Source organism: Agelaius tricolor, unplaced genomic scaffold (assembly GCF_023055355.1).
Source record: "Agelaius tricolor isolate 1412-34295 unplaced genomic scaffold, bAgeTri1.0.p SCAF_5, whole genome shotgun sequence".
Lineage (NCBI taxonomy): Eukaryota > Metazoa > Chordata > Aves > Passeriformes > Icteridae > Agelaius > Agelaius tricolor.
In genome coordinates, this window is record NW_027269265.1 from 52117538 (window position 1) to 52140183 (window position 22646).

Below are 22646 nucleotides of genomic sequence, written 5' to 3' on the forward strand. Positions count from 1 at the left end.
GGAGAGCAAACAGCCCTGCTGCAGTTCCTCTTTGGCTGTGAGTAACTGTGCTCACTCCAAGAGGCTGCACAGGAGCAAAGAGCTGCCCTGCCCTGCCCTTCAGGAGCTGCTCCCTGTCCTACTCCCATTTCCCAGGGCTGGAGCCGCCCATCCTAAAGTGTGCAGTGACACTGAGAGAGGCACCAACACACACTGGAGCTTTTTGCAGGAAGCCAGCACCACTGGACATTCCTTTATGTGCCTCTAGCTTGGGAAAGAAGGAAAGGAAAGGGAAAGGAATGGAAAGGAAAGGAAAGGAAAGGAAAGGAAAGGAAAGGAAAGGAAAGGAAAGGAAAGGAAAGGAAAGGAAAGGAAAGGAAAGGAAAGGAAAGGAAAGGAAAGGATTAGAGGTCTGCAGGCAGTTTCAGGGCTCAGCTGACTCCAGGGGCAGTTGCTCATCGCACATAGCAATGAATCTCATACACCTCATAGCGCACCTGGCAGTTGGGAATATGTGCTTTACTTCTAAATAATTCCAGAGATAATTGGGAAAAATTCTGCAGCCAGTGCTATAAATGATGGCTCTGCACCAGTTTATTCTGAGCTGTGTCTTAAATGGTGGATGTTGAAGGACTGAGCCCCGTTTAACACAGCAAACATAACCAGCCCAGGGGAGATCTCTCCTTGGGCTGGGCTCTCAGGCTGCTGAACACTGTGACATGAAAGTTTTCCATTATTTTGGAGTATTTTGCATTATTTTGCAGGAAGCACTGACCAGTTTCTATAGCTGCTGTATTACTGAAGAGCTACAGTCCAGCCAGCTGACTCTGCAATAAAATAGTTCCTGCATCATATATTCATCTTGATTACTGCTTGTAACAAACACAATCTCACCATTTCTTTTGTGAATTCATAAATCCACTGAATTAAAAGAAATTTATGGTGTCACTTCCAAACCCATGTGAAGTTTCCCAGCATCCCATGGTTGTTAACATGTATTATTTTTGTTCTTTTTCCAGAACACAGCATTTTGGAAATGATGATGGTAAATCCAGAGAGGACAGAAACATGGTTCCAAAGTACTCTGCTGAAAGAAAAGCAGCTTTAATAATAACAGCAAATACTGGTTTCCATATGACCAGAGCTCAAACTCAATTTAGCAGATATGATAACCTTCGTGAGGGATGGAATCTCTGCTTTGCTGAACTCAGGGTGAGCTTTGCCAAATAGTTTGGCCCTAATGGCCAAGCAGGCCATAATTTCAGCCCCTGAAAAAGACTTCAGGAATAGCAGTAAAGAAACAAAGGAACTAAGAATAGCCCTTTTTCTGGTCCCACATGTTCAGCTGCACGTTTTCCTGAATTTTGCTACCTATGACAGCAGAGAAATGGGCCTGTCAAACAACGTGCCAAGACAATGGAGAGCTCCAAGTATTTTTATCATTGACAGTGCTATTCAGGAAGTTGGTTATAAGTCAAACTAAGTGCTGCAGTGTGCAATATATGCTGTTTATGTTCATGTAATCACAGAGAAATGCTCTAGCTGGCCATGGTATCACTCAAGAGCAGAGCAATTGATCCCTTCTGAGAGTCAGCTAAATCCAGAAGTGCTGCAGCAGAGCAAGGAAAGATCCAGCTCATGCAAGGTGCTTGGCCTGTCTGAAGTGGCTGCTACAGCCATTAGGCCACAGTAGCTGAGGGATCTTTAAAAAGTGCTGTAGGATGGTGTATCCATCCTATTGCACAGAGAAAGAGCTGACTGCAAGCTCCATCCTGTTCCACACTTCCCAGAATTCCATCTAAATGCAATCCACCTGCAGCTTACAGGTAAATTCTCCAGTTTGCCACACACTTATCATGGTTTCTAGCAGGAACTGTTTAACACCATGTAAAAAAAGATTCTGCCTCTATTGGCATGTCACACACATGTCACTGACTCGTGTAATGCACAAAATGCAAAGTGTGCAAATATACCCTCCCTGGGTCAGAATAGAGCAATCTTCTGAGCACAGCAGATTTCTTGTTGCTCATAATTGTAACAGAATTTAAAGAAATAAAATATTTTATGACATAGCAGAAGTATGATTTTCTTCAGCTAAAATATAGAACATAGTTAACAAGAGGAAAACCTATCAATGCTTTCTAACACACTGCACTGCAAAATGAGTCAAGACTCTTGGTTGGGAGATGGAAGTGTTTGCATCTGTGAAGAGTCAATCTGACTTCAGTGCCTCATGCAGCAATTACTTACACATGCTCTTAGAGCAAATTACAACATCAAAATATTCTCCATCACATTAACAGAATGTCCAAACCGTCTTTTATTCCACACAACTTCAACACGTTCAGCATATGTGCAGATCTGGTGTTTTATTTTAATGTGGAAGAATTCCACTGCCATGATTAGGCTCAGAGGTATTCCTGATCTACCCCAAATCCTTTGGGAGGCTGGGATTGGATACAGAAAGGCTCTGGTGTAATGTACAAATGAGATGCTGAAGGTGGGTTAGCTTCACTTATCTCCTCCAGTTTGTTTAATTTTTATTTGCTGATTCTGAAGCACTTCTTTTCCACAGAGGCACATATGGAACTAGACTGTGCAATCATGTAGTAAACAACAGCTGCAGCCACCTTTTGGCTTGTTTCTATTTCTATAGCATATTAACAGCTTTTGCTAGGACTTGGTAAAGCTCCAGGTGTTACCACTCAGAGGGAAGGGAAAGCACCTCTGAATTTACCTCAGAGCTGACAGAAATCAGCTCCAGCAGGATGCACTGTCCACAAACTCTGCATAAAATGTGCTGTGAGACACCAGGGCAACCATCCCAAACACTCCACTGGGTCCTGCAGCTGCTCTTGGGACAGTTATTTGAATAATTCACAGAAGCTTCTCCTCTCAGGGCAGAATTCAGCACCTGGACCATGGCATTTCAGTCTTGCCCCACACACTTCAGAGCTCCCTGTGAAGCTGGCTGAAGGTGACCTGTTAGTGGCACACAAAAACCCCACCAGGGACTCTCTCATTCCACACCCAGGAATCCTTTAGCAGGAGAGACATCTGTGAGCACCTTCCCAAGGCAGGCTGCCACAAACCATCCAGAGCAGAGCACAGCCTCAGGCACAGCAATCTCATATTCCCAAAATATCACGCTAAAACACTGCTGCAAACTGAGCTGTTCCTGTTCAAAAGCCTTCCATATTTTAGCAGTTTCTAGAGGACAACAACTCCTGGAATTGCACCATCAATCCAAACTTCCAGCACTTGCCCCCAGACTCCACAGTTACCAGGAGCACCAGAATCCCATTTATATCCCTGGTGGCTCTTGGTGGCTCCAGCCATTTCCTTCCTGCCATTTCATCCATCCAGAAGGTGCCTCTGGCAAGGGCATGAATCACCTGTGGGTCTCATGGCCACCCTCTTCTCCCCTTCAGAATAACAAAATATCAATTTAAATAACAAACACTAAAATTATAACATTAATGGAAATTGTGTATTTTTTTTACCCCAATTTCATTCTCAGTCTTTCTCTTCAGAAGAAAATGCTGCCATGCTCCTGAAACATAATTCAAAGGCACTGACAACAGATAAAACACAGTTTGTCATTTCTATCCTTCCTGGGTTTGAGGTTTTAGTCTTCTGTTCTCCCAGGGTCTCTGCCAACCTGTGCAATTCCAAGCAGAGTGGGAACCTTTTTCAAGCTCTGTAATAAAGAACAATTTTCCCATTTTCTCCATTTGCCTGGCTGCTGCCCTGCCCACTCTCCTCATTCAAAGCCACCTCGTGTAACAGGGCAAGGGCAAAGAGTTTTAGGATTTGCTTTAGACTTTTCTTATTTTGCACGTGTTGTGTCTGCAAATGCCTTCTCATAAAGGCCTGGACTTTGCATTTTATAGAGAAATGTAGGGTAACACCCATAATTTGAAAGTATTTTGTACCATGTTGGTGTTAATCCAGCAGTGAAGAATTCAGATGCTGGCTGCTATGAGGGTTTCTCACCTCTCTTTGTAACTGCTATTGGTGTTTGTTCTCAAAAATGACCACAGGTTTCTCTCTCCTCTCCCATTCTCTTCTAGCTTTGCAGAGTTTGATAACAGTAATTTCTGATTTGGCAAGAAATCCTGTATATTAACTGTCCTCTTTTTCAAGGGCTCTATGACTATTTCTTGTTGAAGTGCACAGTGTCACTGTTTTATCTTTAAAAGGAGCAGCTTTAGATTTGTTTTAACCACATATTAGCAGTCCAAAAACTCAGTGCTTGTGTTACCTACCAAGTTCCTTTAAGAGCAGCAAAGGTAGGAGTTCTAAGTAGCATTTCTTTCCTCAAGTATTTATTAGCATATTATATATATATAATATACTGATATTTGAGCCCACCTTACTGCCATATCACGTATTTTTCTTTTTCCCTATGCAGATGAAATGGAACAGGCATGTTTGCTATATGGGTTCTGGTTGAAAAAACATTCACTGGATGTACCAAGGGAGACTTTGTTTTAGGTGTGGTGTTGGTGTTTCAAACTGCTAGGAATGCTGTCCTACAGAAAATAACAATATTAATTACATAATATCTCAAAATAACATTAGCATTAATTAGTAATAGGATACAGCAATGACGTAGCAATTTTTGGGCAGCTCAGCTACACTGGAGAAAGGCAAGAAAATTTATAATCAAATTGTTTTGGTTCAAGCAATAAACAGAAGGCAAAGGCACCCATATTTTACTGTATGACAAAATCCTGTATTATAAGTTATCCCACATTTGAGCATACCCACACAGCAGATAAGTATGTTACATCATGGAAAGAATTTGGAAATTCAAGAAGAGACTTGAGAGTGCATCCTTTGTACCCATCTCCAGCAGCTGATAATAATTTGGCCCAGTGGGCTCTTGATAAACAAAGCTGTGATGTTCTCCTGGAGAGACACTGATAGCAACATGAGCCATGGTATTTGCAAGGAGCAGAGTTCAGCACACTTGGTGCTGGCTTCACATTGACCTCTTTCCTCAGTGCTGTTAAATCCAATTCCAAAGAGTGATAATCACTTGTCAAATGCTGAGGGTGTTTGAAGTCCAGGCTCAGATCCAGTGTTATTCCTCATGGCAGCCCAGCAGACCACACTCAGCTCCCCAAAATTCCAAAATATACATGCACAGCTTGAACTAGCCACTGGTTCAGAGCACTTAGAGAAACAAAGAGCTTTTTCCTTTTGGCTTGCAGCATTCAGAGCACCTGCAAGTATTCAAGGCACCCCTAGGCCATGAGCTAACAGGGGTCACCTTTGCTTCTCAAAAATCTCTCAGCTAAATTTAGACCTGGTCAGGCAAGTAAAGGTCAAAACCAAAACAGAGAGTGAGACAAGTTTGGAGAGGGGCTTTGGGGAACAGATAAAGCATCTGCCCTGGGGGAAGCACAGGAGATGGGAAACCTTCCTGTGCTGCAGAAGGTGTGGCTGAATGGGATCCCCTTCCAGGGCTGCTCTTCCCACGTGCACTGAGAGCTGTGCCCACCCCACTGTGTCCTGGCCGTGCCTTTCCCTGGCCCTGCTCTGGCCCTGTCTGCCAGCTGCACCTGCACTGAGCTGCTCCCATGGCTGGTGTCCTCTCTGCTCTACCCTGGCATCAGCTCCTTCCCTTGGCAGACAGCAGCCAGCCAGGGATTGCTTCTCCTGTGCCCCTCTCCACTCCTGACATGCAGAGTGTTCATAATCTCAGCTCATCATGGCTAGGTGGGAAGAGCTTTATCTAAAATCCCAGCTTCTAATATACTCCAGTGAGAGCAGTGATCCAGTAATTTATAATTTGGAGTGTCACTGGAGGCCTCATCACACTCTCGTGTAACTCAAACTGATAATGAAAATGAACAGAAATTGCTGGGCTGCAATCCCAATATAAACTGGAGGAACTCTGTCTGTCTGGGTTGCCCATACATATTTTTCAAATAAAGTTATCAGTTTTCTTGAGATGCTATCATGAAATAAAGAAAGCTCTCCTTATCTCAAGTATTGTATGAATTTAATTTAAAAGAATTAAATATGCATAATGTTTCACTGTGAAATGGGGACCAGGTCTGAGAAAAGATAAAGTGGGAAATTGCACAGAACCCTTTTTCCAGGAAACACCTGAACACCAAAAGGCTACAGGCATGCAGTGACCTAGGCCAGGGGAGAAATATTTTTCAATTGAGGCCTTTCAGACAACAGCTAAAAGAATTTAGTGGCAGTCCATAGCAGCTTGCTGGGGTATTTATGACTTTATTGACAGCAACATTTAGTTCTGGTAGCAAAAACAGAAAATCTGCTTGCATGACAAAAACCTGTGTGCAGCAGCCTTTGAAGTAAAGTACATTCAGCATCACAGGAAATATCTGCATGTTTGGGTTCTGTTGCTAGGCTGAGAAACTTGTCACACCTGCCACTGTGTGGTCAGCTGTGTGGTTTTAATGACTGAAATAATAACTGATAAAACCAGCTTATCTGAAAAATTATTTTTCTCTCCAGAAATTTGTGTCACTGAAGAAGCAAAGCCTCAAAGCCCATGTGTGAAGAAGGGCATGCAAAATGTAGATTTCTGGTTGAAACCAGAGGTCTGATTGCTGTAGCAACAGACTGACACTTTCTGAGGCTGTCAGGAGCCTGCCCTGCCCCTGCTAACATACATCACACACTCACTGGTCACTGACACCATCCCACACACCAAAAGCAGCTCCCCAGTTAATGCCTGCCTCTGGTTCATTAGCACTTGATGGGATATTTTCCAGCTTTTTGTACTCATACCAGATTAAGACTTTCTGCAAGCTTTCCTTTCAGTCAGGGGCCTGAAGCAGAAGAAATCAAGTTAATTTTGACTTAAGTTTTGACTGTTCTTTGGTCAGAAAACAGTTTTAAAGATGAAGAAAACTATTTTAATTTTTAAAAAAATTTTAAACTTAATTTTGCTTTGAAGCAAATACATGATTTATCCTAATTGAGGAAGCACTGAAAATGAGAGCTCTTTGAAAATTAAAAAAGATTATAAAAAGAATCTTACCAGCATCCTGGAGAAACAGGCTGCCCAACTTCATCAAAAATCAATGGCAATTCCAGTACCAACTCTTCAACAGTATTTTGTTTAAAGTAGGGAATGAGAATTTCAATTCCAAATCATTTGACTGCATGAAATCCTACAAAGATTTGAGTGCTTTATACTAAATAGTCAAAGTATTTTTGACTGAAAACTTAGTGCAAGTACTTGCTTCACCTACTGCATCAAAATATTTAATGTGAGGGATAATGTGAGCACAGCAGAAGCAAAATGAAGTTTTAACTACTGGGATGGCACAAAAGCAATGCAACACAAACAAAGCCTGGGCATGCAGTTAATTAAATTTGAGAGTGTTCAACCTGCACTATTGTTCACTATGTTGAGCTTCTCTGATAATTACACACAATTTTATGATATTATCAATTTGAACTTACTGGAGGTCTTGACATGAACAGGGATGTTGCACCTGGCATAACTCTTGGACAGATAATAGAATTCAGATGGACACTACCAAGCTTTGGAGTTCCTGTTTGGTGACAGGCTTGAATTCCAAGAATTCTTGAGTTGAACAGTGAGAGAAATTCATTAAACAACAAAGTGTTCATTGATATTTGCTGAATATACACTGATTAACAACACATCCATAAATAAAATAAATTAAGACTATGCCTCAGGTTTTTCTAGGTGAGTAAAGGGGCAAGAAGGAGCACTATTCAATACCTGAAAGAAGCACTATTTAATACCTGAAGGAACTGCCACCTTTGTATCTCCTTCCAGGACAGTACTGTGGTGCTTTTAGTTTAACTATTAACATCTCCTACTACTGCCTGTTTCAGATAAAATCTGAATCTGTGAAATCTGAACCTGTGAATCTCCCAAAAGACACTTAAACACATCTTCACCAAAGAGTAGGCAATGGAAAAACTGAGAATATGCCAAAATTAAGCAACATTTCCTATTCTAAGTGGGCAAATTCTGACTTCTAAGCAAAATTTGAAGAGGAAGGAGGAATCCTGAACGATACAATGCAAGCTGAAACTGGACAAAATGTAATTTCCCACTGGATATTGACTGGTAAGTGAAGAGAGGAAACAATACTGAACCTGCAGCATCCTTACTGACAGTCAGTTAATGAAAAACTGGATGTGGAAAAACTCAAAGATGAAAATTCCCTAAACGAGAATGGGGATGCTACCACTGCCCTTGGCTTGCACAGTAGCCAAAAGTGGGGAAGAAACTGATCAAATACAGACAAACCCCAAAGAGTAGGTGCAACAGTGATACTCAGCATGAACTTCAGCAAAACTGGGGAATGGGTAGATTAATCCCAGTTTTCTGACTCTCCAAAGCAACCACAGGATAATCATGAACAGACAAAATATTTGGATGATCACAAATATGAAAAATGAGAAATGTGGTGCAGCCACTTCAATATTCTCCAAGAATATTACAGGATGAAAAGGCAAAATGACAGTATTTGGACAAGATCACTGCATTTTTGTTATGTCTGAAATTCACAAAATATCAGATACAAATAATGTGTGTGGGATGTGACACAAAATTTTGAACATTTGTTCTTGGGTCTGTTAGCTGTTTGTGTACCATTACATAACCAGTGACCCACACGTGTGGCATGCTAAGTATTTTATTTTTCAGTGTAGTAATTCTAAGGCTCCATGAAAAGAAAGGGGTTTTATAGAAAACACTTGTTAGATAGGGAAGAGAAATCACTGATAAAATACCTCAGTAACAATTCTTCAAAGCCTAAACTCGTTCCTCCACCTACACCAGGGGTGTTTTGTTACTGAACACAGAGAAGGACAAACACTGCTCTCCCCTCCTGTAAGCCCTGGGATGTTGTAATTCTCTTTTCTACAGCAGGAATGTTCTGATGCACAGAGTGGAATAGGGATGTGACACAGCAGGGGGAGCACGTCCGCTCCTCCCCAACTCCTGGGTGGATTTTTCTAGAAAATGTTCCAGTAGGAAGTTGAATCCCTTTGTACACAGCATTTTTCCCAGACAAATTCTTGGTCCCTAATTCTCTGCTGCTGCTGCTGATACAACTCAAGCACAGTGGCAAACCCTGTAACCTAAGCTATGCTGACTTATCCACATTTTCTCCAAGTCTCTGTTGGAATCTTCATTTTGCAGAGGAGAGACCTCCAGGGTGACACTGCAAACTCTGTGTCCTCACAGCAAGAGCCTTTTTCTACCATTCCCTACACAGACACCACAAACACCACGTCTCTCAGTTCAGCTTTTATTTGGGTATTTTTAAGTTAACTTGCTCAAGTCCATTTTCCATCAATACAGACACTAAAAACTGAGATCAACATTTAAGGCAACATTAGCATCCATGCCAAGCTCAATATGCAAACCAGGTCCTCTAAGCACCACAGCACCCAGAACTGCCACGGGTCCCCACCTCTGTCACACGTTCCCTTTCCCTTTGGACTCTGCTGTCCCACACCACGCCCAGGAATTCCATTCACATGCACAGTCTCCAGTCAGACCTTGCCATTGTTTATTTTATAGTTTCCTTTTTAGGAACTAGATCATCTTTGCATAAGGTGATATGAGTGTGATACGTCTCAGGGTGAAATTATGCAGTTGACTCATGTTGGTGATACCATACAGAATCTTTTTTTTTTAAAAAATATATTTAACATTAGTATTCAATGACTTCAGTATGAACATTATGTGTATTTAGCCTTTTGGTAAAGGCTATACATTGAGACTTGTTAGAATGATAATTTTGCTTTAAATTCTGATTTCTTTAGTGCTACTGTTGACAAGTGTTTGAGTTAGGGATGCCCAAGTGCAACTTTTAGGTCAGAATATTTACAAGTATACAAAAGACCACGTAGCTTTGAATACACCCACTATTCTTAATACAGAGTAAATAAGGATTTGTCTTGTGCCCTGGTGGAATATTTCAACAGGTGGGTCTTGCTTTTTTTTCTCTCTTACAGTAAAAGGAAAGTTTTTACTTTTCCTTAAGGAGTGTATTTATTACAAGATGGTTAGCATACATATATCACATAACATACAAGCGTTAAAATTGACCAGTTACAAAATAAGCAGTGGTATGTATATCCTCATATAACCTAAGAACAGGATCAGTATTTTACAAAGTACATATAAAAGTACTTCATATACAAAGAAAAATACAAATGTGCAAACACCATTGTCACAGGTGGAAATTTGTCAATTGAAAAATGCTAGAAAAATCCTTCATATTTTTGTTTTGAAATTGCAATTGCATTAAAAACAGCTGCATTTCCTATTGTGTGTGGTGAGAAATCTATGTTCCTTTCTGACAAAATACATTAGTTATAAAAAAACCCACAAAGTTTAATAACTGAAAAATCTTGTAAGTATAGTCAGTTTGGTTAGGCTGACATTAAATTACAAGCAGAACGTCTGGAAAAATGAGAAAATAGTGAATCATATTTACAGACCTTTTGTAATATTAGTGTGCTATTTAACATATTAACATTTCAAAGTAAAAACAATGGCTTAATTACCTACATATTCTACTCAAAGTCCTCATTGTTTGTAGACTGTAAAATTTCAACTAATTTGGGGCTATTAAAAATGTTTCACCAGGATTTTAAGCAGAACAAACACAAGTTCATCAAAAGTAAAAATCTATAAACAGTCTTCCAATTAATGTGCAAAAAAATGTTTAAAAAGTATCAAATCACGACACCTCAAACTTTTTTTTTTCATTATGTACATATCTAATATCTGTAAATGCTGTTAACTAGCTAGTTTTGTTTTGTTCTGCTACAAATAACTTACCTCTGTCCTGCAAAATGTCTGCATTGTAAAGATTTCAGTGCAAGTGCTTGCTTCATTGTTTAGTGCATTATCATGTTCGTTATTTTTTATTTTACAGTGAGCAGAACAGCATATAAATTAACACATACAACTCACACACAAGAGATCCTTCATCTACTGAATTCCTAGTTTGTTGTTTTCCATTGCTCCAGGGTAGTGTCAGCCAGTTTTCTTTCGTTTATCCCATGGGAATTGCAAACAGAATCGAAAATAAAAGTGCTATCTGTGGTCTTCAGGTAATCCCTAGATTCTGAAATTCCATAACAACATTGCAGAAGCACTCAGCAGAGCACAAGATAGAGAATGACCTGCACACTGAGAAGACACCTGAAAGTCTGGCATCAGGCAATTTCACTTTTTTGGTCTTTAAAAATATCTACTGTCTATAAACATTGGCAACCTGGTGTGTATGTCACTGGACTCACAAGCTTCATTTATTTATCTGTTTTTAGGAATTGTAGACATGTTCCCTCTTATTCATGACTAGCTTGGAAATAAGAACAATCTGCTTAAAAATCTAAATAAAGTGGAAATACACTTCTGGTTGAAGGGAAAATTTCTACACTTTCCTTTGGACATATTTCCTAACAGAGTAGCTCTGAAATGAGAAAACTGGGATCAGATGCTAGTGCAAATACAACCCACTTTTCTAGCTAGGAATTGTACTGAAGAAGGATGAAAATCAGGATAAATGGATTATTATTTTTTCAAGTCCTCCCTGCAGAAAAAAAAAAATAGCAGTTACAGTGGTTATAATTATTAAACAGAAAAGAACTTATTATGAACTTTAATGGCTGAAATGTAAGGAAGGCTGGTTGTGTGTCAGTAACATTCCAGAACTCAGTTTCTTCCAGGATGAGGTGCTTTAAATGGGACTTTATCATGGAACATTTTTCTCCTTTCTATGCATCTGAAATGCAGCTCTGGATCCTGTCCATCCATTGCTGAGCACTCTGTGCATCTTGGGCACAGAAGTTATACACACGTTTATTTGTCTTCAGCTGCAAGGGAAGAACAAGGACACAAAGATGTCAGCACATGGAAAAGAAAACCTGCAGACTTCAAACTGCAACACTCAGTTGGGTCTGAATGGAACTCCTTTTTTGAACTATTGCTGTTGAGAGTGATGCCAGCTACATAATTTTTTTTTTGGTCTTGAGATGGCACAACAGCTCTTTCCAAGCTCACACCTTCCAGCAGGACTGGAACCAGGAGCTTCAACACATCACAGGAAGGAAGTTTCACAAAAAGATCAAGTAAAGACCAGATATACTTACATCAAAAAAGGCCTTTTCACTGGCATGTTTTGGAGCTCCAATGGTTGGAGAAGCAGGAATCACAGATTCCACTTCTGCAAGGTCTATGTGTCCCTTGCAGCTTGTATCCTCACCGGAGTCGTAGTATCGCAGCTGGAACACGAGAGAAAAGAAAACCCAGATGTGCTTTTAGATGGACCTTTCAGGTGAATTCCCTTTTCCTGGATACAGCCTGGGGCACTGACTGCTAAGGGTGGGAAGCACAAAGATTACTAGGAGCTGAGGAGGTGGGGGAAGAGTATTTTGTCCCCAGAGCTGCAGAGCAGAGAAGCAAATAGTCATGGATTGCTCTGGGCAGAGGGCACGGGAGGCAGGAAAGCAGAACCATTTCTTCACTGGTCAATTCATAAAACCAACACAAAAGCTTTACTTCACTGAGGCATTGAGAGAACAATTATCCTCTCTATTTCAAGAATTTAAAGTGATCAGCAGAAATTTAAGTATAATTTTAGGTAATTATAAACCACACAGAAAGCTCACATTTTCCTATACTGCACATAGAGGTTGAACAAAGTCTGTGCTTTTTTTTTGTCCTTGCAAAGATACTTTGATATGGATATTAATCACTCTGTAAAGTGAGTTCCAACATGCAAACAAGTTCCAAAAAAGCCCCCACAACAAAACCCCAACAAATTCCCATAAGCCAATGCAAAATAGCAACAGAAACTTTCACAGCAGAAGTCAAACAACAGAATTCCAGCTAGGATTGACCTGTATCATTCCTACATCTATCATACTCAGAAGGTTATTTGGTTATACAAAAAATGTAGAAGTTTTTTTTTTTCTCCTGCAAAATGAACCTTTTCTCCTATATATAAGATATATAGGATATATTAGGGAGAATAATTATAAACAGCATATTTGTTGGTATTTACCACACTGATCTCAAAGTAGTCAGTTAGCATTTCAAGAGATGCCTGTCTTTATCTATATTACATATTTTAAAGTGTATGGACTACAATAAATTAATTTGTTTTTAAACAAAAGCATACATGAGTCTGAGAAGTTATAACCCCCACTTTGTGGAATATTTGGCTCAAAATATTTTACTGCCTGATGACCCAACATTATTTGAAGTAACAAGACCATAAATTTCTACTGCAGAATTCTGGCATATATTGTAAATTGGATAAAAAGTTTAGACCAACAGATGTCTATTTTTGGTGCTCCTTTTTGTACAATGATTAGGTAGACACTTATGAATAATTTTGCTACTAACTTCATGACTCTGACTAATTTAAAATACTCCTATATATTTTTAAAATACAATCATATATTTTTATAAAATACTCCTATATGTTTCTTTCTATAAAATAAAAGGCAAAATACTAAAACTCCTCTGTCCACTCAGAATTCTGTATGAGCTACAAAACACACAAGACAAACATTGATAGGTCACAAATGATGTAGCACACATCACATCTGAAAATCATCATTACTAATATTCTTTGTAAGACCAATCTATACAAACTCAGGCAATAAAAAAGGAGCAACATAATAATAAAAGAAGTCTATTATCTAAAAAGTTTTACCTGGTGTTTTGTCACATCCAGCACAAACCAGCGAGGTTTCCAACCCTTTAGCAAAGCTCCTCTTTTGTACAGCGTACCTTCAAAAGATCTGAGAGGGACAGAAAACACAGTGGCATTGACCCCATTTTATGGATACTGCTGAGAAATAAAAGTCCCAAAATGATACATATTAAACCCTTACAACATACATGTGAAACACATATTTTCCTGCAGGAAAACCAGCAAGATTCAAACCAATGGTTTAGCTATTGGTAACTGTGATACACAGATAAAACACCCTTTTAGTACCTTGGATGCATTAAATGTACAACTACAATTTGCTTGTGCATCTAATGAAAGGGAGGGGTGAAGGATGCTGGTAGGAGAGAGAGGCACACCCACTGAGATAACTAAAAGTAATCAAATCCAAAAAGAAGGAATAAGGTAGCCACAAAACATTCCTTGCACGTGAAAGTTTCATTGCTTCCTAAGGCAGAGATTTTAACCAATCTAATAAAATATGACTAACTGCTGTCTGATTATTCAATGATATTCAGATATACTATCTGATTGCTATTGCTAACTACTGTCTGATTATTCAGTTTACCTATTTTCATCAGTCTTTGATGTGAAATGATTGTACAGTGTGGTTGTTCTTCTGTCTATTCCATTGGAGGGAGAGATGCTTGAACTCTGCTCCTCACCCAGCCCACTGTCAGGTATTTCCAACAAAGACCTCTTCTGATAGGAATGCAGATTAGGTGACATCATCCCTGAGGAGCCAGAAGGATGTCTCCGGAGCTGAAAAAGAGGGAAATAGAAGAGAAAAGGTAATGCAATGTGTCTTGCATTGTGAGATGGTCTCAGTGCTGTACTCATAAGAAATACATGGTACAACATGTAAGGGGGGAACTACTGTCAGGCCAAAAAATCTTCCTAATACAACTCAGTGCAGCCTCAGAGAAGAAGGCAGAGGGATGGCAATTCCCTGCATTTTTTAGGCAGAAGGGTTCACAAGGTATGAGAAATCAGTATTTCAGAAAAGCTTCACATATTCCAGTGACATAGTCCTGAACAGTGTTTGCCTTGCTTTCTCAGAAGAAACTGGGAAACCAAACAGACATTTTGTTACAATAAATTTCCCTGATTTCAAAAGGAAGGAAGGGGAGAAAGGAAAACCTATGGCTTCCAAGAGCTACTTTATAGATCCATGTTATTTTAGTAGAATCTCAATAGCCTGGAACAAGAGGGATTCTGTATTTGGTCTTAATCTAAATGACAACACAACTGATACAGTCTTGAACTGGTAACTCAGTGTGCAGAGTTCAGAGGCCAAGCTCCCAAAAAGCAGCATTTAGGTGCTCTAGAGAGCACACAGAGAGCAAAGAGGTAGCCTTTGACTTAAAAAGTATCTATACTGTCAGCTCCTCTTGTTACCACACTGAGGAATTGGCAACACAAGCATGAATACTTCTTATCTCTACTTAAAAATTATAAATCCCTTTAGCCGTGGAAATGTCTTTATGTATCTCTGAGAATCCTTTTGGCTACTTTCAGAAACTGAGCTTGAAGTACTTTTTTAGTACTTCAAGAATCTTTCAAATGTATAAAATCACACATTTCTACATTAGTAAAATGCTCATTTTATCTGTATGCCTTCAACTACTTTGGAAAATCAACTAGATAAACAGCACAAGTAAAAATACATTTTTCAAAATGAAGAAATAAAAAGCCAATATCATGGGTTAGAACAACATATTCAGTTTTTCAAAAGCAGGATTTTACTCCAAGAAATACAGTGATTTTGTCAGTGCCTCAGGTAGCCTATATAGCAGGAATGGAATTATTCCATTGGACAAGCTCTTTTCTACTTACATTGTCTTGTCTGCTGTCATCCTTGAGATTCATTTTGACCCTTTCCCACAAAAGCTGCCACCTCTCTGGGCTCTGATTTAATTTACTTTCCAACCTCTCGATTTCCTGAAACGAGTAACAAGGGTTTCCTTAGGAATAAACATTTCTAACTGATCACTCCCTGGCAAGCATTTTTAAACAACAATTCTCTAGCTAGTGTTTTCACCCAGTGAAGTTCAAACCCCTCTGTCACACGAGCTATGAACTGAGAGCCATCAGCATCAGGACTCAGAGGCACCCCAGGACAGCATCAGCCACATTTTGTTTGTCCTGCACGTCCCAGGTTGGAGGAGCCACCAGGCTTCCAATTCCCCCCCAGTACACACAAAATTCAACACCCATAACAGAAAATTCTGCCATAACAAAAACACAACACTGATAAGGACAGGCTGTATTTTATGAAAATATTTACAAAGAACAAATTCTGTGCTGCGACACCAACATTGGACACTGCCAATATTAACATTTACCCTGGTTTATAAAATGTGATACAAAGCTGTAATAAAAGAAGGAAATGAAACAGAAAGATTTATTCAATCTGGATGCCAAACTGTAACAACATGTTCTTGTTGTGGAACTTGGGAATATGACCTATGTTGATAACCTCCAGTTAGGGTTATTTCCTGTTAATAAGACAGTGCAAAGTTAAGTAAGAAGAGGCAATTTTATGAGTTTATGTTTACTTGTGGACACTCATTGATACATTTGTCAAGACTTTGAAGTGTGGTCCATATTCCTTGCCATGCTTCCTTTCTCCATTTTTACTTTCAACAGCTACACTGAATCTTCTTGTTAATTAAATAAAATTAAAACCTCAATTTTGCAAATTCAATTAAGAATTAATGATGGAACAAAAAATTGCCACAGGACATAGGTTTCTCATGCTATATAGAAGCTAACTAAGCATCTAAGACATTTATTTTTGAAGTAGAGAAAGTCTCTACTTACTTCTGCCATACTTAATAATTAAAGTAGATTTCATAATATTGTCCAATTCCTATTGATCTTTGGATTTTATTTTTTTTTCAGGAAATTGTTATTAATTGAAAGACAGAAAATTATTATACTTTTAAAGTAAGAAAACATTCTGATAAGGAAATTAACTTCTGAACTAAATTTTGAACTCGGGTGAAAATAAAAAGCCAACATTTGACAACGTAACAGGAACAAAATATTTCTACAAACTTTTCCTTGCTGAAGATAAATTAGAAAACTCCAAAGAGAAACTAAATATAAGAAATGTGGCTTAACAGTAAGAATCAAACAAGAAGCTTGAAATACTGAAGGTAGCTGAAAGTCACATATGCTCTCCTTCTGCTGAGAAATGAAACCAGAATACTTTTGTTTGGAGTATCTTCAGGTAGATAAAAAATTAAGGAATGATGAACACAAGCCAGACTAAAGCCTTCTCTAGATGACTTGTTTGTCTTTGAAATGCTGAATGGAAAACACTTCTGGGGGCATAAAACTGAATCAGTTTACCAGATGCTTTTTAAAGTAACATCCTTTCCAAATTGCTGCAAAAGGATATAAGCTCTTTATTGCCCTAAGTTAGGCAGTTTAATCTGATCATTCTCTTTCTGCCCTAGTCTTGACTTCTGAGTACAAGTCCTTCTCTGCAGAATCTGGAAGTAACTGAAACTTGTTACTTAGCAACTGGGTCACATTCCTTCTTTTTTGGCTCCATAGTGAGTAGTGCTTCCAGAACTTAAAATGAAAAACTTTCACGAAAAACTTTCAACAATCTCCTGTATATAACTTGAAAAGTCAGGACTAAATTCTCCTTTAATAGACCCCATGTAAAAAACCATACATGGCAATAAATCACTAAGATTTACTCTTGCCTCTTCAGTTTTAAATTTTACGGAAAGCAGCAGATTTTTTTTTTTTTCCCTTTCCATGTGTGGAATGGATTCTGAGTATATGCATTTCCTTGAAAGAAAAAAAATCTTTAAATTGAGCACTCTGGTTGATCTGCTGTTGTCCAGGCTTACAGGAGCAGAAATATATATATAAGAAAGAAATATATATAAAAGAATGTTTATGACAAATTCAATTATGAGATGATTCATTTCCTGCAATTAATAACCATCAATTAGTATTACTGTGCCTTCCAGAAGATCTGCTAAATAACCTGCTTTGTAAAATTGGAATGGTAGAGACAGGAGTTCCATCTGCAGCAGCTCCAGAACTCTGGATATCTCCTCTTTTGCACCCACAATATGTCTGTGAATGCACACAGGTTCATTTCTCACAATTCTTACAAATACCAGGATATGATCCACTCTTAAAAGAAGAGCATCACATTCTACTCTGAAAATTCTGAATTAAGGCACTCAATAACTTCTCTGTTTCAGCTTTACATCCTGAAGTGCACTATCTAGTTTTCAGTTGAAAAATATCTTTAGAACAAACAAATTTGGGCTTATCATTATAAACTAAGCAAGACTCAATCTTCCCCAGTAATTTATGATGCTAAATATGGTCTCAATTGAAACATTTTTTGGATACCAACACATTCTCAGTGGATTTATGATTAAAGGAGGTCTTTCTCCTATATCAGCAATAGCCCTAAATTAACAACTTGTTTTAAAAGAACACTTGTGTTCACTTTGCTTTTTAAACTTAGAAGAATATTTTTGTAACCTTCATACAACCTCTCCAAAGTTTTCCAACTGTTCTTTCCATTGCTATCTTTTATTACTATAATCTAATTCACAAATAACATTTAAACTCCATAAAAGCTGACCCACATTTCTTCAGCCTGTAACATGGCTGATTTCCCTGTTACATGGCAGTTTCTCACAGTTGTGGACATGGATAGTCTGGCACCTACCCTGGGAAGAAATGCAGGAGAACATTGCTGTGTTCCTGATGTGCCCCTGGCCTCTGGTTACCTGATACAAACCTCTCTGTGCTTTGCTGAACAATCCCCAAAATGTTCCCTGCTGAGAGACTGCTCTCCCTTTGCCTCTGGGAAGTTTTGACTCTCTTACAGGGGGGGGTTTTACATGAGATTCTCTTGATTTATTATTTTTTTTACCGAGCATTGTCCTGCGTTTGATCAATCAGGATTGGAAGGAGCAGACCAAAAGGAATTTGAGGAATGTGCCAGAATAAGCCAGAATAAAGCTAACTCCCTATCAAAATCTTCAAGGACTCACATCCATTCAGAAGCTTCCTGCTTTAAGGCTTGCTAAAAATCACCTTTGAATCAGGAGAACTAGGGGCCTAGAGCATATCCTGATTTTCCAAGCATTGCAGTAGTGGGCTCCATAATCCCAGCTTTAATTTAAGGTAAAGTTTGCAAAGAGTGTTCAAAATAAAACACTGCACACAGGGATGTGTATCTGGACATGCAAGTGGCTGAAAGCAATGGAATTGAAGAGTGCCCTTGTCATTTTCCTGCACCATCAATTATGATGATAACCAAATGTTAGGCTGTTAATTAATTGTAATCAACAAACACCTTCATCTTTAGGAGAAGACAGATGTTAAATCACTCTAAATAACAGATGTTAAATCGCTCTAAATCACTACTAACAATGATGATAATGGGATCATTTTTCATCTTCTAATGAGGACAGAAACTAAGCAGCCTAAGTGAGCCCAAACAAGAAAAAGCCAAAATCAAGCATCTATTTCAAGTACCAAAATATTTTGAAGATATCTAAATTTATCAGTTTGCTTTTAGTAAACATGAATAAACTAAAAGCAATCATGGCAAGCTTTTTTGTGAAATGTGGGCCAAGATGTTCAGTTTATGTTTGTGTATCTGCTTCTCAATTGTTACAATCAACAAGTGTCAGATTCTATTTTCTGATCTGTCCAAGAATCTGGGTTGTTATTTTACCACACACCTACTTCAAAACGAGGAGAAAGAAGTGAAGAAAGCAAGATTCACCATTTGCCCAAATGAAAATAGCTGCTCCTGCATTTCCTACAAAACACAACCTAAAATTTTATTTATTCTTTAAAACAGACAGTGAAGAAATGAATCCATGAGTAGTTGTTGAGTACAATTAAAGCCTGCTCCCAGGGAAGCGTGCATCCAGAACAACACCAGCTTTGCAGGAAATCTGACTGATTCCCAGAACCTCCACCACATCTCCAGATCAGTCTTATTAAAACCTGTTTTGACATCTATCATGATCCTTTAAGAACAGTACATCTGCAAGGCAATAATTTCAGTAAAAAGCAAATATGAATTTCAGGAGCATAAGAGAACTCACTGTTCTGTGCAACACAAGTACTCACATTTAAAAGGCTGGTGATGGCATCAGGCTGTATTTTTTTTACATCATCATAACATGGCCACACTATTTTCCTCTTAGTCTGAGAGACTGAACCATCTGCTTGGTCATTTTCTTCTGAAACACTGCATTTTGCAGGTACCATGGTCCAATCATAGGAAGGACCTGTAGCCAGAATCTCTTCTACATAATAATCCCACTTTTTGAGGCTGGACATATTTACATTTGGCTTCAGTGCCTATTTGAAACAAAGTGTTAGTAAAATGACATGAAGGAAGCCTTTGAATTTCAGATTTACAACACAATACTTGTATTTTCCAGATTATTCTAAATTGAATTCTACAATGGTGAGTGCACTGTGAATTTTCTAGAATTATTCAAGACACAGCCCAGTCTAGGGGACAGACATTGTCATATAAGACAGAGATGTAGATAATGTGAAATGTATCCCATTATGACTCTCAACTCAGTTCCCCTTTAAAGACAATTTTAATAATAATTAATAAAATTTAATGAAATCAAACAGGGAACCTCATTTAGTTTACCAGGATGCATGAATACCTGTTCCAGAACTTGGCCCTTTAAATTACATTTCCATGCCTTTCAGATACTGCTCCAGTCAATCAGGGAGGGTCATTTTTGTCCACCAAATACTTAACTCAGTTCAGAACAATTAAGATACCAAAAAGTAGTCAAGAAATCACTCATAATAAGAAACCACCTGTATTTTAAGAAAAATCATACCTCAATTTCAGCAGGGGCATAGAGGTAATTGAAGAAAATAGGGCTCCTTTTGTGCATCTTTTCAATACATTCCCAAATGCAAATTCCTTTCTTGGCATGTTTATCTCCTTTATCTTCAAACAATGTCCCTGGGGAAAAGAAGAGCAGCAAAAAGATGGCTTTGGGATAATGCTCAACAAATGCTAAAGCACAGCCCAATGGAATTTCACACATTGAAGGTATAGCAAACTTTACTATCAAATGCCACTGCAAAAGGAAATAAAGAAAGAAGATAAATAATAGATATTAACATTTTTTTGGAATTAAATGGTTGCTCAAGTCTAATCTGCCCCACAGCTGCAACACTTTTTAAGCATTACAATTGATCATATGGCATGAGAAGCAGCCCTCAAAGCAGAGAAATTTGGAGCATGTTTGAGTGGACAAGCCCCAAGAACAGCCTCAGCTGGGTGAGGTAGCCTCAGTAAAATGGCTCTGAGGGCAGCTAAGGCCTTGGAACCAGTCAGGTTGCACATGACAGATGGAGTAAAACAGAAAATACAAAAGGAGAAACACTGAAGATAATGCGGGAGGAAGAAGTGGGAGGAAGTCGATGGATGGAAAGGCTTTTCCTTCTTGAAACTTTGTGCACTCTCTGATGGACTCACAGAGACTTTGTTTCTGTTAAAAGAAGGTATTTAGTAGGGAAAATGGAACTACCTGGAAAAATTGCTAAAAATGTAGCAATTTATGCCAATTAGGCATGGCACTAACTGCTTCTACTTTCTCCTAGGGCCATCAGAGGCACAGCTCAGGCATCACTGATGCAGGAAATGCTACATGTTCTTCACCTCCATTTTCCTTTCTACACCTGAAATGTAATTTCATGACATGGAAATTCCTTTTGGGGTCACCACTCAGCTACTGGACCATCTTAACCCAGGCAAAGATTTTGTAGACCAAATACTGAGGAGAAAAATATCAACAACTACACAAGCAGTATGCAAGACACAAAGATCACACATACCATGTTCTAGTCTCTCATAATCTGAATCCAGAAGAAATGTTTTAAATCGATTTGATATGTGATGAAAAGCCAGAAACTTCAGATAATATTGATTGAACTCAAACTCTGTCGGGTATTGGTTATGAATCTAAAAAATAAAATTAAGAAAAAAAAAAAAAGGAAAAAAGTGGATATTGAGGATAATACAAATAGATATGTAAGAAATAATAAAGTGAAATGACAGCAAAACAATTCCCCCATGAATGCTGAAAACAAATTGCAAGTGTCACAAAAATCCTTCTAACATTTTGTCCTAGAATATTTTTTGGCTAAATAAATTCATGTATTGTCTATGCTGCAAGAACATTTCAGAGCAGATAGAGTGAACTGTGTAACAAGCAGTATCATACTCTGTACAATCCCCATGATTCTTCCAGGAAATCCACCTGGATATAAACCTTCTATGATAATTCTTGAGTCACCACACAACTTCACAGGTAAAGATGCTACTCCTGGATGTGGCTGGAATTGAACCTTTAACTGAAAGGTTTCACTCTGGATTTCTGTCTATTGCTGAGAACCCCACGAAGCAGACGAGTACAGAGACAATGCTGCAAATGAGATTCCACCTACCACTCCTAAACAGCCAATTTCTCAGGTACTTACTAGTCTACACATATTTCTTCCTTTTCAAAATATGACCAAAAATATTAGAGTATGAAAAAAACCCCACAGTGAGGAGGTGTCTTGCCATTATTCTTTTGAAACAGTAAAAACCATGTCATTCCTTAAATTGTTACCCTCATTAGGCTGTGGGTCTGTCTGATTCAGTGAATGTCTCCAACGTGAGTCAGGAGACTTTATTTAAGAAAACTATACAAGATTATCAGAGTACAGCACTGTGAAATTGCTGGTTCTTCACAGCAGCTTCTCTTTAACATAATCATAAAGAGCCTCATATAAGATTTTAAGCACAAAGTTTAATATTCATGGCAAAAAATTTAGCATTAGTTACTGATATTTATACTTGATATCCATAGAAAATGAAAGATTCTAAAAATCTTGATGAGAGAGTGC

At 38.5% G+C, this 22646-nt stretch overlaps 1 protein-coding gene across 6 annotated transcripts in view; it reads right to left on the minus strand.

Moving 5' to 3' along the window:
* Positions 1-9249: 9249 nt before the first annotated feature.
* The window catches only part of SBF2 (SET binding factor 2), a 232184-nt gene continuing 218787 nt past the window's right edge, over positions 9250-22646 (minus strand). For all 6 annotated transcript variants that reach the window (XM_071427963.1, XM_071427961.1, XM_071427965.1 and 3 more), the window contains 8 exons: positions 21591-21717; positions 20585-20712; positions 19845-20078; positions 15549-15653; positions 14281-14474; positions 13695-13782; positions 12124-12255; positions 9250-11847 (listed from right to left, as the gene is read on the minus strand). In XM_071427963.1, coding sequence (XP_071284064.1) covers positions 11749-11847; positions 12124-12255; positions 13695-13782; positions 14281-14474; positions 15549-15653; positions 19845-20078; positions 20585-20712; positions 21591-21717 — 1107 coding nt within the window. In that variant the 3' untranslated portion in view covers positions 9250-11748. The remainder of the gene's footprint in view (positions 11848-12123; positions 12256-13694; positions 13783-14280; positions 14475-15548; positions 15654-19844; positions 20079-20584; positions 20713-21590; positions 21718-22646) is intronic.